The sequence below is a fragment of the Condylostylus longicornis genome, unplaced genomic scaffold (assembly GCF_029603195.1).
Source record: "Condylostylus longicornis isolate FDR11 unplaced genomic scaffold, ASM2960319v2 ptg000004l, whole genome shotgun sequence".
Lineage (NCBI taxonomy): Eukaryota > Metazoa > Arthropoda > Insecta > Diptera > Dolichopodidae > Condylostylus > Condylostylus longicornis.
Window position 1 is genome coordinate 24,985,187 of NW_026577973.1, and position 19,005 is coordinate 25,004,191.

At 27.3% G+C, this 19,005-nt stretch overlaps 1 protein-coding gene across 1 annotated transcript in view; it reads left to right on the plus strand.

Moving 5' to 3' along the window:
* The first annotated feature begins 3,032 nt into the window (after positions 1 to 3,032).
* The window catches only part of LOC129607739 (uncharacterized protein MAL13P1.304-like), a 133,641-nt gene continuing 117,668 nt past the window's right edge, over positions 3,033 to 19,005 (plus strand). Inside the window, exon 1 of the mRNA XM_055518917.1 lies at positions 3,033 to 3,163. Coding sequence (XP_055374892.1) covers positions 3,033 to 3,163 — 131 coding nt within the window. The remainder of the gene's footprint in view (positions 3,164 to 19,005) is intronic.

A 19,005-nucleotide genomic window follows, 5' to 3' on the forward strand; every position in this document is an offset into this window, starting at 1 on the left:
TTGTTCGTAATATTTGGTATGAAACAAAGGTGGATTTTGAAAAAATAGTACTAAAGTTTATTTAGAAAGAAAAAATGGCTAGTACTCGTATTAGCAAGATTTATAGATTAGTAAGATTTGATTTTTTTTTTAAAGTTTTTATTGTAATCATATTTAAATAAAATATTTGATTACCTACATATAAATACAAATGCCCCGAAAGTGTTGCGTCGAAGGATGCAGAAGCAATAGTCTACGAGAAAGGAAAAACGTAAATGCTATACCTACATATACTTTGCCAAAGAACGAGGTCATCAAGGATAAATGGATACAAGTATTAGGAAAAAGGGATTCGACACAAACGGAGTATTTTTAATTTGTAAGAGCTTTAAATTTTATTCTGTTGCCTGTAGCAAATATAATTTAATCAATTATCTACTAATGTTAAGATTTTAAAAATTTAAATAAGTAAATAATTTAATCTTTAATAAAAGAGAATTAAATAATTTTGTGTAATTTAGGTGAATACAGAGGTATATTTGTGTGATAAAACTTATAGATTTTCTTATTAAATATTACTAGTTTTAACAAAAGTGAAAGAAAAATTTTATTTTTTTATATAAATATGTTATGTATGTAATAAAAAAAAGTGGATTTAAATTTTTTTTTTAAACATTTGTTTTATGTATTTACTATTTTTGTTTTACCTAAAAAATGTTTTGTTACTTGTAATTTATTATTCTAGTTTGTAATAACATGAAATTTAATTTTGTTATTATTTAAATGAAATAAAATAAATTCTGTATATATTTTCAAACATCCCAAATCACCTAAACATTTCTAATTTGTTCGAAAATATCTAATATAAAATGTATTTTTTAAGAAAAAGTACGATGATCAAATCCCAATAAATCGTATGTATGTATTAGTAAATCGTATATTGCGAAGTCTTATGTAAAGATGTCTGTGACCAGATGATTATACAAATGTGTGTATGCATGTAGTTTGTAGTCATAAATAATATTTATAAGGGGTGCTTAAGTTATATCAAATTTCTTATTTTCACAAGTCCCACAATTCGATTCTTGTATGCACTTTATATATATTGTAAGTACATATATGCTCGCTAATATATCTCGTTAAATCTTACTCCGATTAACATACATATATGCTTAAACCTCTTGTTTTGATAAAATGTCAAGCAATTTGAAATATCATGCTTGAAATCATGCTTTTCTGATATATAAAAATGACATACGATGACAAGTGATCCAAACATGTCATCACAATGAGAAAAAATAAAGATAGTCTCTTTTCTTTAATAAAATATATCATATTATATCTGCATATTGTGTACTTACCAATACATATGTGAATTTACATACATATGCTGCATGATGGAAGTATATTTTGTTAGTGTTGCTGCTTCACTTCCTCTTCATATACATACATATTTTTCTTAATAAATGTTTTTATATTGGCGACGTATTTTTCAAAGGGGGATAAAATGAGGTGCTGTAACTGGATTTTCAAATAGTGGTATTTATATTAATTTGTAGAGTGTTTATATTTAATTCCTAAACCATAACCCTTAAATTATCTCGCGTTTTTGTTTTTCTCTGGTTACATAAAAACGTATACAAGCTTAAAAATTAACTACTAAAGAGAGATGAGAGATGAGCGCCTGAAAAAGTATCTGCCTGCGACTAAAATGTATCATATTATTGTTATAGGTGTCAGCAAATGCACTTACTTTGAATTATAATTACATATTGTACACAATTGTAAATTTGTGTACAATATGTAAATTAATTGTGTTTTAAAAATTAATTGTGTTTAAATAATTAAAATCAACAAATTTTAATTTTCAATACAAAGAATTTTAAACTTACTTAGTTATATTCAAATTGACAGGTTAAAAGATAGCTTTTGTATTCTTTTGCGTTCATATTCTGAGTTTTTTAATTTTTTGGATGTCATTTATGAATACCGTAATTTACCTTTCAGATAGAAAATTAATTCAGAAAAATTCAGATACATATATGGAAGGAACAAGAATAAAAATGGTGCAACGAAAGTTAGAAAGTTCCAGCCATAAAGATCGTAGGCGGATTTTTTGTTAAAATGTAATTACACTACATGTAGTTAGTTTTTTCTTATATTTATTTTTTTGGAATGGCTGAAAATAGAAGGTTTTTTTTTCTTACAAATGAGGATAGTGGCACGCCCTTTTATATTTCATTGTGTGAATCATACATACAAATGTTTATTTTGAGCAAATTTTAAAATACAATTTTTTCATGCATAAGAAACGCATTTCATATTGCTATCCGTAGAAAGTTTAGTTTTAATCATTTTCCGCTTCTAAAAAGAATTTGTATCTAATTTTTAAAAGTTTTATTTTATTTTTTGCTCAATCCCGCATGTTCTTAATATAAGTACTTTAATTGTAATTGGATTAATAAACAATTTAATAAATAGTGATAAAACTTATAAAAGCGCTGAAACTAGGAAATATTGCTATTAGTTACAAAGTCAAAAATTAGAAATATTAGCATTATATCCTCTATAAAGTGTTTACGTGTATACATATATACACACATATGTGCATGTACGTAATTTTGCATATTACATTTACATTTTCGTTTAAGACTCTTAAGGTAATTAACTTGTTTTTCTATAGGTTTTTTACCTATTATAAAGGTTTTATCGACATCACGACTGGTGTTCAATAGAAGAGATATTTCATTACGATCATATCAAATTTCACTTGTCAAATTTTCAGGAGAAAAATGCAAATAAAGTATTTTCTACAATATGCCTCTCAATAAGCCAAAATACAAATATATTTTTAGCGAAACAAGGCCATTTACGAAGTATTAATTTTAAATTTTTTGAGATTTCGTAGATTTTTTGAAATATGAAATAAATTTACAAAAAACATTTTCAAGCTGAACTGCGACTCTTCCACTAGAGCAGCGATGCCCAAACTACGACCCACATTTTTTTTTTCACAAAAATGTTCCGATCAGTTCTTGAGTTTATAATTAAACATGAAAGAAAGACTTTTAGATTTCGACAATATATCAAATGAAATAACACTATTTGAAAATCCTTTTACATTTGATGTCAATGTAGCATTTGCAGATATACAGCTTGAAAAACATTCAATGAAAAAACATTGGTAGAGTTTTATAAAGGACTATTGAAACAAGATTTTCCAAACCTTAGAATTTTTGCATCAAAAATGTCAATTTTTGGCAACTCATACATATGTGAACAAACTTACTCAAAAATGAAAAGTGCAAAAACTTTCATTAAAATTTTCAACGTCAAAAATAGAACCAAACATTACAAAACTGGCATCTACCATGCAAGCACATTCATCGCACCATATTTAATATAAATATATTTTTGATTTAATTTTTTGAATATTTTCATTGATAATAAAATACAATAAATTCCAATTTTTGTATTGTTGGGATTTATACTTTTTAATTTAAAAAAAAATGAATTAAAATAATTATTCAATAAAATACGCTTAATTTATTCCTTTTGTATTATTTTTTTTATATACTTTTTAATTGGATTTTTTTAAAAAAAATATGCCCGCCATATCTTGTAAATTTTATTTTTTGGCCCAAGTAAAAATAAGTTTGGGCATCACTGCACTACAGTAATAATAATACTATATAATATGAAAATTATTAATACAATATTGCAAATATGATTTTCATAATACTCAATGCGCTCTACCATATGCAGATGACGGAAAGTTGTGTGGCATATAAAATAATATTTTAAAAATAAAAGAGTTGATTGGTTTACGATATTTATCTTATTCGAGTTTAACTTGAATATTGAAAATGAACTTTAAAACATTTCAATTTGGTATTATAAATTTTTTCAATACATATATTTATTACTATAAAAGAAAGAGTACGAATCTCCTTTTGAGATAATTAGGGGTATGAATTTGATTCACAATCAAAAAAATTTTTTTTTATTTTATTTCAACAAAAAAAATGTATGCATACAAAATACATAATAAGTAAAAAGAAATGTAAATTTTTTTTTAATTCCGTACTCGAGGATTGATTACAAAATTAGATAAATTTAATTTTATATCAAAGCCGTACCTACAGCTCTTCTTATTTTATTAAAATTGTTTGTATAATAATATTATAAACATATTTAATGTTTTTAATTGTGTCAAAATAATGAAAAAAACAAGAATAGATATAGTTGATCGTATCAATACTCTGAGACACCTATACGAATAAATGATTTTAAATGTCGGAGATAATTGACATACAGTTTCTTACTTCTTGTCTTTTTTATGTTTAGTGATGTTTTACACATATATGGTAGATACCATATAAACCCATGCCATCTAAAAGAGTTTTAAAAAAACTTTTAGAGTTGTATAACAGCTATCACAAGCGCCCATGATATCTCAACAACTTTTAACAAATATAGCTATGACCATATTTGTTTTTACCAAATTTCAGTACTGCAGGTTGAAAAGTTTTTATGATGTAGCCAAATAAATATTGAAGCTATATGGCAGCTACATAAACCAGTAACTCGACCATATCCGTTAGGGTTTTGGCGTTAACTATAATAAATTATTTGTAAAAATTTGTTGAGCTTTACTCAATTAGTCTTTGAGTTATCGTTGCAGCAGTCAGACGAACAGGCATAATTAAATCTCAGAACGCGATGCTGATCGAAAACCTGTATTTGAGTCTATATCTTAGACCATTATTTCGTAGCGTTACATATCGTATGACAAGTTTAGTATACCCTTTGAACATACGTTCGTACGGGTATAAAGAATAAAACAATTTTTTTTGTGATACAATTTACGAAAATGGTATTTAATAACGAGTTTTTAACAAAAAAATAGCTAGGTATGTATTTTTTCTTTCTTTGATGTGGTTATTGTTTTGTTAAAATAACTATTGGCAATTCATAATATGGTTTTAAAATAATAAGATTTGATTTCGAAAAAGGATCGATGAAGATTAATTTAATTTGCTTTTGAAAACGGAAAATGTACATATACCTGTTTAATACTTACATAAACTGAATATCCTTTATTGTTTTCATTATTTTTTAAATATATTAGATTAATAACTAATTTCATTTACTTTATGGTTTTGATATAATTTGAAAGAGACAATCAATTTTTTAAAAGTTTTTAAATGTAATAAGTTTTTAAATCGCATTTACAAATTTAATTTGACTGCAAAATTTTTTTTTGGCATTAGAAGAAAATATTAATTTTTTTAAGAATTTAATTCTTTTAATTTAATTTAAAATATTCTGCGCTCAACTTAAAGTTAATCAAACTGAGTTACTCAGCAAGGTCTAACTTCACAAACTTTAAATTTTAGTCAAAATATGTGACTTTGCTGTTTTGCTACTTCAAGAACGAAAATGTAGATTTTTGGGTTTTGGAAATGCAGAGTAAAAAGCTATTGTTTAACAGAAAAGTAGTGAACAATGAATACATTTTTTTTACTCTAGAACAGGCCTGTCAAACTCAAATGGATGTTGGGGCCAATTTTTAAGTTAGGTAAGAACTATGGGCCGCAAAAAAGTTAAAAAAAAATAAGGTAATAAAATGTCAATAAAAAAGTAATAAAAAGACTTATGTAGAATTTAATTCATTTAAATCATAATTTTATTTTAACTAAATTATCAATATCTGGTTAGATGTTTTGGGCAGTTAAAACTTTTAATACTGAAATCAAATGTTCATCTGTTAAACTGCTTCTTTTTTCATTTTTGTTATTATTCATTATTGAAAATAATTGTTCACATAAATATGTACTACAAAAATGAGTTAAAATTTTATAAACAAACATTTTTAAATTTGTAAATTTTTTAGGTAAAACTTTATACAATTCTGAAATACCTATTTCGTTATATTTTCCTTTAAGAACCATGCTGCATTGCAATTCAATCAATTCCATTTGCAAATTTGGATCAGCTTTTTCAACATTATATGAAAATAGTGCCATGAATAACTCGAAGTCTTCAGCAAATGATTGAAAATCTAAAAATCGGTATTGAAACTCAGTTTTCAATCCTGATATATATTTGGCATTTTTTTTAATCAATATTCTGATGTTTATCTTGGTATTTTTTAGTTCTGCAAAATGTGTAGTGATATTTTCTTTCAACTGCGTTTCAGATAAAATTAGTTTCGATTGAAGACAACGGATATAATCATACATATCAGTAATTATTTGGTTTTTCCTTGCAGCTTTAAATGTAATTCAGCAAGATGTTCCGTAATATCAGTAAGAAAAAATAGATCCATGTGCCACGCCTCTGTTTTAATTATTGAAACATCTTCCATTTTCATTTCTAAAAATAAAACTATTTCCCCCTTTGATTCAACGAATCTTTTTAAAACTTTTTGGCATGACAACCATCTTACTTTCGTGTAATAGGGTAATGTTTGATAATGATAACCTAACTCAGCCAAAAGACTTGAAAAAAGGCGAGTATTCAGTGCTCGAAATCGGATGAAATTAACTATATGTGCCACATTTTTAAGGGCATGGTCCGTTTTAATAATATTTGCACATAGGACTTCTTGGTGAATTATACAATGAAAATATTTTAAAATTGAATGCGATGATTTCTTATTTTGCAAAAGAGTTACAACACCATTTGTTTTTCCAATCATAACAGGTGCACCATCCGTTTTTATTGAAAGAAATTTTTCCAAACTTAAATTATATTTTGCAAAAGTTGCCATATTGCACTCTACAATATCTTTCGCCGTTGTAAAACCTTTCATTAGAACTAAATCCAAAAATTCTTCGGTAACTGTCAAATTGTTATCAACCCCTTCGAATATCTCTGTTCCATTTGACACAAAGAGAAAAAGCAATTATAAAAATTATATTACGAAATGAGATGGTGGAAGAATTTGAAAAATTCGATGCAATGGAAAAAAGGAAAAAACCAGTGGAAAAGAAATATAGTTAGGGCCGTAAACCTTAACCATTTAAAATTGTCGATTGGGCCGTAAATTTTACTTACTAGACCGCATGCGGCCCAGGTTTGACAGGTATGCTCTAGAACATGTGAGTGTTGCGAAAAAGTGAAGTTAGTGTAATTAGCGCAATAGTGAAATAGTGAATTTGACTAAAATGCGCTCTTTCTGAAGTTGGAGAATGCAGTGTAAGAAGGCTCTATAGGGAATCAGATGAATTTTTGATAGTGGCATATGACTGGTAAGTTGATTAATTCATTATTTTATGTACCTTTTGCACGTGTTATTGTGCGCAAGTACGCCTACAAATAAGGATTCCGAAAATTTTTATTCAATAAATAGGGTAGGAAATATTCGCAGTGCCATTAATGAACTAGAGAGTGTAAATAAAATTTACGTCAAAGTATATTTATTTTATAAGTACTTTGAATCTCCGTTTATATCTGACTGAGGCAATCACTCACCAATATTTGATGATATTGTGTGGTGCTAAACCATTTCGAATTTTATTTTATAAGTAGTTTGAATCTCCGTTTATATCTCACTGATGCAATCACTCACCAATATTTGATGATATTGTGTGATGTCAAACCATTTCGAAGGTCATATTTCTACTTTCAAAGTATAAAAATAATTTTTATCTTTATATGACATAAACATACATATATCAGTAATTCTTATAGGCAAACGAGCTGAAGTTAGTTCAGTTATGTGGATAAAATAAATTTAAATGGGATATAATGTATAGCAGTTTCGTGAATAAATTATTTTATTTCGTTTAAATATTAACAAAATTAAATTTTTTGTTCTTACAAACTAGTTACTTGTTACAGGCCAAATTACATTATAATAAATTATAGGCAACAATTTATTTTTAGGTACATATAATTTTTTAATTTTCTTTTATTAGGGATTAAACTACATACTTATTTAAATTTTTAAAATCTTAACAATAGTAGGTAATTGATTAAATTATATTTCCCACTCCAAATTAATAATACTCCGTTGGTGTCGAATCCCTTTTTCTTAATACTTGTATCCATTTATCCCTGATGACCTCGTTCTTTGGCAAAGTATAGATAAGGATAGCATTTTTGTAGCACGTTTTTCCTTTCTCGTACACTATTGCTTCTGCATCCTTCGACGCAACACTTTCGGGGCATTTGTATTTATATGTAGGTAATCAGATATACTTTATATATATACTTTATATATTTTATTTAAGTATGATTACAATTAAAACCTTAAAAAGTTCATCAAATCTTACTAATTTATTAAGTGATTTTTCTTTTGCAAATAAATTTTAGTACTATTTTTTCAAAGTACACCTTTGTTTCATGCCAAATATGACGAACAAAAGAAAATATTTATTTATATATAATTTAAATCTTCATTTTATTTAATAACACAAAAAATTAATATAATTATTCACTAAATTTAAATTAAAATTGAATTTTAAACAGCAAAATAAATTATTTTACCGCTCAGCGACACAGCCTTCCCGTACGAAATTTATATATGGACTAAAGAATGCTATATAGTCTCATTTTTTGTACAACCTTATTCAATAGACACAAATACAAAAATATTAGCGTGACTTGTACAATATAGGAGTTAATGCCTGGACCCTGCTTTTTCATGAATGTATTTGTAAAATTGCATATGTATTTTTGGCCGAATGACGTTTCTGAAGCATAATTTTTTTTTGTTATTTAAAAAAAATTATGATTTTTGCTTATTTTCGTTTCGAGTTTCCTATACGAAAAGTTGACTAAAACCTAAAAATTTTTGAACTAACATGAAATTTGGACTTTTCTGAACAACATATCAAAAATTCAAATTTCAACTCAAAATTTGAACTATAATTTTGATTAAATATATTTTCGAGTTATTTTCGCATTTTTTTGTAAAGCCATGTCAGACTACATATCTGAGAGAATTAAGAGTATAAAATGATAATACAGTGAATAAAAAACAATTTGGTGCTATATTCTTATACCCGTACGAACGTACGTTCGAAGGGTATACTAAATTTGCCTTGCCGTTTGTAACGCTAAGAAATAACGGTCTTAGATATAGATTAAAATGCATGTTTTTGATCAGCATCAAATTCTGAGTTGATTTAGCTTTGTCTGTCCGTCCGTCCCAACGATAACTCAAAAACTAATTGAGCTAAGTTCACCAAATTTTCACAAATGATTTATTGTACTAAGTGCCAGAACCCTATTTAAATTGGACAAGATCGGGGTACCGGTTCGGGTAGCTGCCATACAACTTCAAAAGTTATTTGACTATATCACAGAAACTATAAAAGCTATGGCATTGAAATTTCACACAAACGAATATATTAATAGGGCCCATGTGTCTGATAAAAGTCGTTGAAATTACTTGGCTCTTTCTGGTACCTGCCGCACAACTTCAAAAGTTATTTGGCACATACAACTTCAATAGTAGTTTGGAACACACAGTATTTTGAAAAACACAGTAGTGAAATTTTGCATAAATTAATATGGTAATACGGCCACTTAAAGTCATTTTCTGTCCCATAGTCAGTTATGACTTATTTATTCGCACATAGGATAACAAATTCGTACGGGTATCACAGAGTTGACAAGGTCAACTCTATTTTTTCTCGTTTATTTTAGAATACACGACTTAAAATAAAGTTAACAAAAATTTTATTAGATTTTCATTTAAGTTTGTATTTATTTGATTTTAAGTTTTATAATTATGATAATCCTTTTAAAATTTTATAATCATTATAAACGAGAAAAAATAGAGTTGACCTTTTCAACTTATTTAGACTTATAGAATTTCTTATATTTTCATATAAAGTATAGAGAAAAATATTATGAATTTCAAAAGCGCGAATTTCTTTTCTGTAATTCATTCCATAAAATAAGAAAAATACGTAAATTTCTAGTTATAATTTATATAATATAATGTTAAAAAATAATAAAAATAAGGTATATAAAAACAATAATAATTATAAAACGAGAATGGATACAGTTGAGCGTGTACACTTTGTGGTACTCGTATAAATAAATGACATAAAGTTTCATACAACCTCTTGTCTTTTTTATGTATAATGATGTTTTATACATATATGGTAGGTACCATGTAAACCCATACAATCTAAAAGAGTTTTACTGAGAATAAAGGCCACATCACAAAATTGTTTGTTAAAAATTTTAGCTTAATGGTAGCTAATCTGGCATTTAGGTAAAAGTTCCAGATTTTAAAATTTTGTGGTTGTTTGTGTACTAATACAGGTTTTCCTCGCTTAACGTAACTTCTTTTTATGTAATTTCGCTTATCGTATAGATTTTTTTTGCGACATTATTTCAGTTATCGTAAATTTTTCCCTCGCTTATCGTAATTTTTTTCAACTTTTTTTTTTTTTAATTTATTAGAAGTGGAGAATAGTAATAATGAAAATGAAGAAAATGTATTTTTACCCGAAAAACCAAAGTTCCCAATTGTAAAAATTAAAAAAAGCTTTCGAACTTCTGAATTCTGCTATTTATATTTTTGAAAAATGTAATAATGAAGTTATCGCCGGCATATGGAAAAGTGTGAAGCCTCACAAAATATTGAAGTGCAAAAAAAAATCTTAAAACAAAAATTAATTCATAGTTTTGTAGCAAATTTAGTTGATGTTATTGAAATTGAATAACACAATACAAAAATAAATATAATTACCTATGTATGTTTATGGAATCAAAACATGTTATCATATAATGTAATTTTAATACGTTCCTATTTTTTATTTTTACCGACCGTATTGTATATACAATAGGTAGATGATATGATGGCAACAAATGTTGCATATCGAGTTTTCAGTGGGAATGGACTTCTTCATAGTAGAGAAGCGTAAATAAACTATTTTTAGCAACCTGTCGGGCTGTCGGTCTGTGTGTGCACGCGTGTATCTCAAGTTCTGCTGAACCGATTTTGATGAAATTTTATATGTAAGTTTATTTCCACCATGGCACGGATTGATCAACTTTTGCGATATATCAAGCCTCGGGAACTGCACTTTTTACTGGGCCTATGAAGGGCTTGCTATAATTTTGCAGTTTTATTTATTAGCTTTTCTTCATTAACTTAATATGGTTGTTAATTATAAAAAATATTAAAAAAAATTTTCTATATTTTTATTGAATTTCAAGAGTGAATAAAATAGTATATATGAACGTAATTTTATATAATGGTACGTGATAAAACGCTGTTTGAATTTAAATACCTTTAAATTTTCTATAAATATACATACATTCATAACTGTTTGACATTAAACGTGTTTATACATATTATTTATTTACCATTGTTATCTATAACGATTTTTGGTCTGCGGAAAATATTTTACTAAACTAACGCATATACAGGGTGTTTCGCATGTTTCTTGAATACATTTAAAACCTTTCACTGGAAAAACTTTGAGAGATAGAGAAAAACGTTATATGAATTAACTTTTAGATCTCATCGTAATGCATCGAAACCAATAATTAAAAAGAAAAAATAATAACAAAATTTTTCGAGAAATTTCGAGTTTTGTAAAAAAATTTCAAGAAAAACAAAAATTCTGACTTTGACGAGCTGTATCTCGAAAACTATGGCTCCAATCAAATTAATTGTAAGACAAAAAATAAAGAACAATCAATCGACTGTAAAACAAGCTCAACATAGACATAGAGTAACAAACTATACAACATAGAGTAATGATAACTCTATGTTGTATAGTTTTGTAGTTATAAGCATTTATTTACATGCACGGAAAGTCCGCTACCTTTGTTTTTCAAAAGGCTTCAGCTCGAAAACGAGTAATTCTGAAAAAAACTCTCAAAACATTAATTTTTCAATTGACTTTTTTCTTAATATTTTAAAAAATGTCGCAATTTAGTTAATTTACTTAACTAATAACAAGGTAACCAGTAAACCAATTTCAATTAAATGAAAATATTATTGATAAATTTGATTATAGCAAAACAAATACGCAGATATACTGATCCAAATTGCTAACCTATCAACACTAAACGCTAATAGGTTAAATTGTTGATAGGTTAACAATAATATTATAAGTATGAAATGAATTAATTGCATACTTACTTAGCAACGCAAAACAATCCTTGTCCATTTCTTTATTCTCATGCGTCTCTTTCAGTTTCGAAAAAATTTTGAAAGAAGTACTTATTAGTTTCGCTCTTAGAAGTACTTATTAGTCCGTCCGCCCGTGGACATGTTTACAAAACTTCTGCACCCTTGAAGATAAAAAGCTGAAATTCAATATGTACATAGATCTTTACTAGAAACTTATTTCCGTAGAACAAAATTTTTACTTATCTCCCCCCCTCTAGAAGATATACCCTCCCAAAACCCTAAAAATGCCATTTTTTAACTATTTATTGCAGTGAAACCCTAAGCCTATTTCAAATTTTGCAAACGCAGAAAGGCAGTATCTTGCTTTCCCTAGCGCAGTATACTATAGTTAAACTTTAAAAAAGCAAAATGGTCGTTAAAATTTACCGTTATCTGAAATCGGTTTTTTCCAAATTTTTTATCTCGTTTTTCTTCTAGACCTCAGATTGTGGTAGCCTCAAATTACCAGCTTCTAGACACTAACAAATAGTTCATTTTGTTAGAAGAAAATTTTTTTCGATCTCCAACCCCTCTCAATTTATCGCCTCTTGAAATTTTTAAAATGTGAATTTTTGACGCCTTATATTTCAGGAATCACAAGCTTTTACAAATTTCTAAAAACGCGAAAAGCTAACGGTAAATTCCATAACATTAAAAAATATAATTATTTCTCTTAACTCAATTTTCTTAACTCAAGACAATATTTCTTAAATTAACCCTTAAAATCGAGCATTATGTTAACCCCCTCTTTAAATTAATTTTTGCTTAATTTCAAAGACTGCATAAGTCGTTCATCCTAAATATATGCAATCCTAGAAATAGTGTCTTATATGAATGAAAATAATTTTAATAGTGTAATAGGTATACATAGTTTGTATTTAAAAGCATTATTTTTACTTGTTGAAGGGAAAAGTGCTACAATACAAACCATTGGTTTGACCAAACTTTATTATTTGATTGAATTTGATTGAAAAAAAAATAACATGTTTGGTTATTTAAAAAAAAACGACAAATTTTTTCCAAAGATTTACTTAAATTTAATAAACACCAAATTTATATTTTACTTATATCTATTAACGAATTAATGAGATAAATTGCTTATATTTCAAAAGCTCTTAAGTTCTTTTACAAATGAAACCTTTAAGGAAAATAAAACTCAATTAAGTAAGACAGAGAATCTTTTGCTAAGAATCAAACTCTAATTTTGCAGGTGCAATAGCTTAGAAGTTCAAACTTTTCTTAATCAGTATACATTTATTGGATTTGGATATATGGTTGAAGAAAAAAATTAGATGTAAGATTTGGTTTTTCTAGAATATTGTGATATTTTATATAGAACTTAGCCTGTTTTAAAATTTCGCTGATCAATTGTCATTATGTAGTTTTCATAATGACATATATAACATAGTTCACAGCAAAAAAAAAAATAAAAAAAACTGAGGATTCATCTTTCTGTGAACAAAAAAATTCCATTTTAGGAGTTGAAGGAAAAAATATCATTTTAGGAGTTAAAGTATTCACTACGATCTTTTTGTCGCTATGTTACGAAGCTGAAGAGGCCCTCTATTCATTTTTCAGCACATCTAAGAAGATATTTAACAGCATTGCTTGAATTTGTTTGTTCACGAAACTATTTAATAAACAGCAAAGTCGAAAAAAAGAAAGTGTACTTCTGTTAAGAACAAAATTTATATTTGTGGAGCTATATTTAAAAAATTGAATAATTTTCTAGAAGTTTTGCAACAAAAATTTTCACGATTTTCTTTTTCTTTACAACCAAGAATTGTTTCCCTAAACTATTAAGAATATAATTTACTGTAACTTTAAATTTTTAAATAAAACAACAACAATGCGATCAGGTGTATGTTTAGTCCAAAAGAGACAAGTTTTTATGTGGCTAAAGAGACATTGCTTATATGAGTGTTCTGCTGTACTAAATAAATACGAGTATTGGGATGTTGGTTAGAATATTTATCATGTATTTTTCTAAACAGTCTATTTAGAATACGCGTTTTATTGTCAAATACGGGAATGTATTTTCAAAATTGTTAATAACGATAATGCTTGTTTTTAGTTACATATCAGGAAAAAGTTATCCTTTCATATTGAAGATAATTATAAAGAAGACCTTTATTTCTTTAGGAGAAGTTTACTTAGATATATTAAAAAGCAAAGAATAGTCAGAGAGATTAACAACTAAGCAAAATAAAGTTAAAAAACGAAAAAATTAAACTTAAAAGAAAAAGTAAAATTAGGAAATAAGAAAACATAAGAGGCAAATAAGAGCAAAAAAAAAAAAAAAAGTAAGAATAGTTATTATTTTAATTATAAAATAACAACTATTCTTACTTTTTATTTTATAAGAAATTATAATATTGTAATAAATGCTAAATATGCAATATTTTGCAACAAACTTTCAATGTCATCATGAGAAAATTGAAAAAGCCATGACTTTATACCCCATAAAAATTTATTAAAAATTCTCAGAGATTGTAGATTTTCCTATTGAATAATCTAGCCGACACGACAGAATATAGTTTGTTGCGTGAAAAAAGGGAACAATAACCAATCTGTTGCGTACGCTTCTTAAATTATAGTTATTAGAGATTCTACTAATCAAGTACCCATTTCTTATAAACAACACTCTTAATGCTTTAATATAAAAAAGATGCCTTACCGGCAAAATTCTTAATTCCCTAAATAACTCAAGGGTAGGACACATCTTTAATACATATTTTTTGCAAAACCAGTAAATGTCTTCAGAAAAACTCCAAAGTAAAACGTCTTTAAAACTTTCATCGAGCATATTTTTCCCAAATTATGAAAATTTCTAAGAGTATACCGCATGTATGTCTTCAATTAATTTGCATGCTCCATCCACCCCATATATTAATATACGTACATATATCTTATGTATCCACCCTATAGGTAGACATACGTCAATCACCATTCCAAGATATCTAAAGTTACTAACATAATTAATTGCAAAACCCTTTGAATCACATACAAGAGAATTATCATAAAATGCGTAATCAGAATCATTTAAAAATTTACATTTAACAATTTTAAAGCGCTCGCATCTAGAGGAAAAATAACTTCAGGTTTATCAATTTTTGACGTTTGAGACTGAAACGCATTAATTTAGTCTTAGAGCTAAGCACCAATTTACGTCGACAGAACATCGACATCACAATTAATATCAGCATAGAGGTCCAAAGGACTCATGGATTCATAAGCGAAAGTTAAGTCATCAGCCAAAGCAGTAAGACTACCTGCAAGCCGCTGCTTCAAAAGGGAGTGTATGTACGCCAGAAAAAGGTTTGGTCCTAAAACAGAGCCTGTGGAACACCAGTTTTAATTAAACTAAGTTTACTAAAAGTATTATTTATTTTAACTCTTTGAGACCTAAAATATAAATAAGACTTGAACTACTTATGCATAAAACCTCTAATAGGTATAAGAACCGAATTAGGTGTGACAAGTATCAGCATTGTGAAAGTTCGAAATATCGCCTAATACAACTGTGTTTGCACATGTTTCAACACATAACATAGTTGAAAAATCTTCTAAAAAGGTATCAATATTGTGAGAGTGCAACCTATATATACAAATAAAAATAAATTTTTTGTTATTAATTATAGTACTCAATCGTAATGCATCTACCGATATTATATCATAACAAGAGAATTCGCAACTTATATCACATTTTACAAAAATACCAACACCACTTATAGTAATATAGGAATCATTTGTACAAGCATAAAAGTTATAACTGGGAACCAATCTCAGAAGGAAATATAAAATCCGGATTTTTCGCAAAAATATTCAAGTGCGTAATTAATTCAATAAAATTGGTAAAGGTTCTTATGTCTTGGTGTATAATAAAAAACTTAACATATTACTAGAATTATGATTCAAATTAAAGACACAATCACAATTACTATTAGAGGTAAAGTAGTCGTAATCAAAATAGATATTATCAAAATCAATAGCAATATTTACAATTATTAAAATAAAACTTAATGATTAAGTTTTAATAGATCATCAAAAGATTTAATGACGACTTCTTCACTGTCATCTTGCTTTTTTATCAAAATATGTGTATTAAATCATATTTACTTGTAATTGTTTTCAGCTTCAACCTTCTAAGTAGCCAAGAAAAGTGCCTGAGTATATTTTGTGAAGCTCTCGTTGATATATATGTTTTTATTGGTTCCATCACCAAATAACGGAGTTGTTAAATTTTTCCTCTTACTCCTTTTGTTTTTTAGATCTTGCCATTTAGTGTCATATGAAGTAAATTCAACCTGCAGCACTTAAAAACTAATTCAAATGTTTACTTTTTACGCTTTTGACAAAACACTTTTCAATATGACAGTCATCAATATTTAATTTAGCACCATCACATAAGACTATCTCAGTATAATTTTTCGTATTAGCATTGTCAACTGTAATTTTACTTTCAACTGTAATTTCAATGCATTAGCATTGTCGATTTGTAACTCCAATTATATCAATAAAATTTTGTTTTCGTTTCTGCTTGCACCAATATAATTTACTTTCCATGTTGCCAACTTAGCTTTTAGATATCTATTTTCTTTTTTGAGAGTCTGAATTGTGTCTAAAAACTCAATATTTAATTTTTTAACGTTAAGTAATTTTTCATAAACAAGTTGCAAGCTATGTTGCTGGATTTTAAATTAGACTCTTCAGCTGTATCAACCGCAACAATATTTTCTGTTATTTTTCCGCTAGTAGTTGAATTTTTACTCTCACTTTCACTTTTCTTTTTAGTTTGCAATTTGCTAATGTTCTTATTTTTCTGGTTATCTCTATTTTGAAAACTAGAAGCAGAAGAAATGTTATTACTTGCTATAGATGACTGAAGAGATTTGCAACAAAGAATGGTACACTTGTCGAATCGAAAACTAGTACTACTAGTTTTAAAGTATCATTAATGATGACATGAAATCTATACATAAATGGATGTGTCAACATAAATTATCGGTAAATGTAAAAAAGACTAAATATATGCTATTCAACTCCAAGGAAACTGAAATTAATATAATATACAACGGAAATGTCATAAGTAAAGTAAAGAATTACAAATACTTAGGCGTAACCGTGGATCAAAATTTAAATTGGAATCAGCATGTTTCCGAAACTTTGAGTAAAACTAGGAGAATCGCTGGGTTATTTAAAATACTAGGCAGACGTATACGTGAAAATATCAAAATTTCAGTATACTACAGTCTATTTCATAGTATTCTGACATATGGAATAGGTATATGGAGCAATACATACTCGAAAAACATCAATTCTCTACAAAGAGTTCAAAATAAAGCTATTAAAAATCTTTTTTGCCTACCAACTAGAACTTCAACCAGTGAAATACATAAAAAATACAATATTTTAAAACTAAATGACTACAAAGAAATTATTCAATTATGCCATATCTTCAATATTAAAAACAAGTACATAAAATCGAACACAATTCTAATAACCAATAATGAAATACACAACTATAATACAAGGAGTGCCAATGAATTCAGATACATCACAGGACCTGGTTTGAATGGTATCACACCAATTTCTGCTTCTTCCATAACATTATTTAATAATCTTCCCAACTACTTCAAAGATTCGTCCAAAACTAATTTTAAGAAAAGACTGAAGAAATATTACATGGATAAATATAACACCTAATATCCATAAAACTTACACGAACATTATATGTATATAATTAGTTGAATTTATATCTTATTACGTTGGAAATTTACAAATTCTAGTTACTGTTACTTATATGTATGTAAATTTTGTTTTTATTTTCTTTTGGTTAATGCTTGTTTTGTTAAAATACCTGAAATTAATGATTAGCTTTTTCTTTTATTAATCTTTTAAATTATTGTTCTTTAAGAATTAATTTAGACATTATGTATTCTTTTTTTTTAAAGTTATATACTCTACGCGAGCTAAAACAGCTCATTTGAGATTGAATTAATAAATAAATAAATAAATAAATAAATAAAGTACTCTAAATCAATTTGAGTAATATTAACACATATGCAATGAAAAAAACATTTGCAATCACCATAAGAGATTTTCGAGTCGCTCTGTTGTTCGATTTTCTCCTTATAATTATTGCAATTCATGCTTCAAAATTATATCCAAAAAATTTTTATGTACCTTTCTTCTTTCCAAATTTATTCTGAAGAAATATAAGGAACTTAGGTTGATTTTATCTGCACTATCCGTATTTGTCCAAACTGTGCTCAAAAAATAAAATTTCAATACTCAGATAAAAGTGGGAGAATTTCAAAGTAAATGTGATTTGAAATTTAAAATAATGAGAGTGTGTCTTGAAAAGAGAGTGCACCCTACAACACTCAATTACATACTTTTTTATACCCTGCACTTCGTGAAGGGTATATTAACTTTGGTATGGAGTTTGTAACTACTTGAAGGAGTCATCTGCGGTATGGACATATATATATATTCTTGCTCAGCGTAAAATTCTGCGTTGATTTTGACATGTCCGTCTGTCCGTCCGTCCGTCCGTCCGATCGCACGATAACTCAAAAACGAATAATGCAATCGACACCAAACTTTCACAAGTTGTTTCTTTCGTGCCAAGGACGAACCCTATTGTTATTGGACCAATTCGAACAACGGGTTCGGGGAGCTGCCATACAACTCAAAGAGTTTATTTTAATTATTTCAAAAACTAATAAAGGTACAAATATAGAATTTTGTATACATGTGTCCAATTATATTCTACATATGCTCTAAAAATTTTAATGAGATAGCTGTACCGGTTCGGGTGGCTGCCATACAACTCCAAAAGCAAATTTTTTATATTCGGCAAAATAATAAAG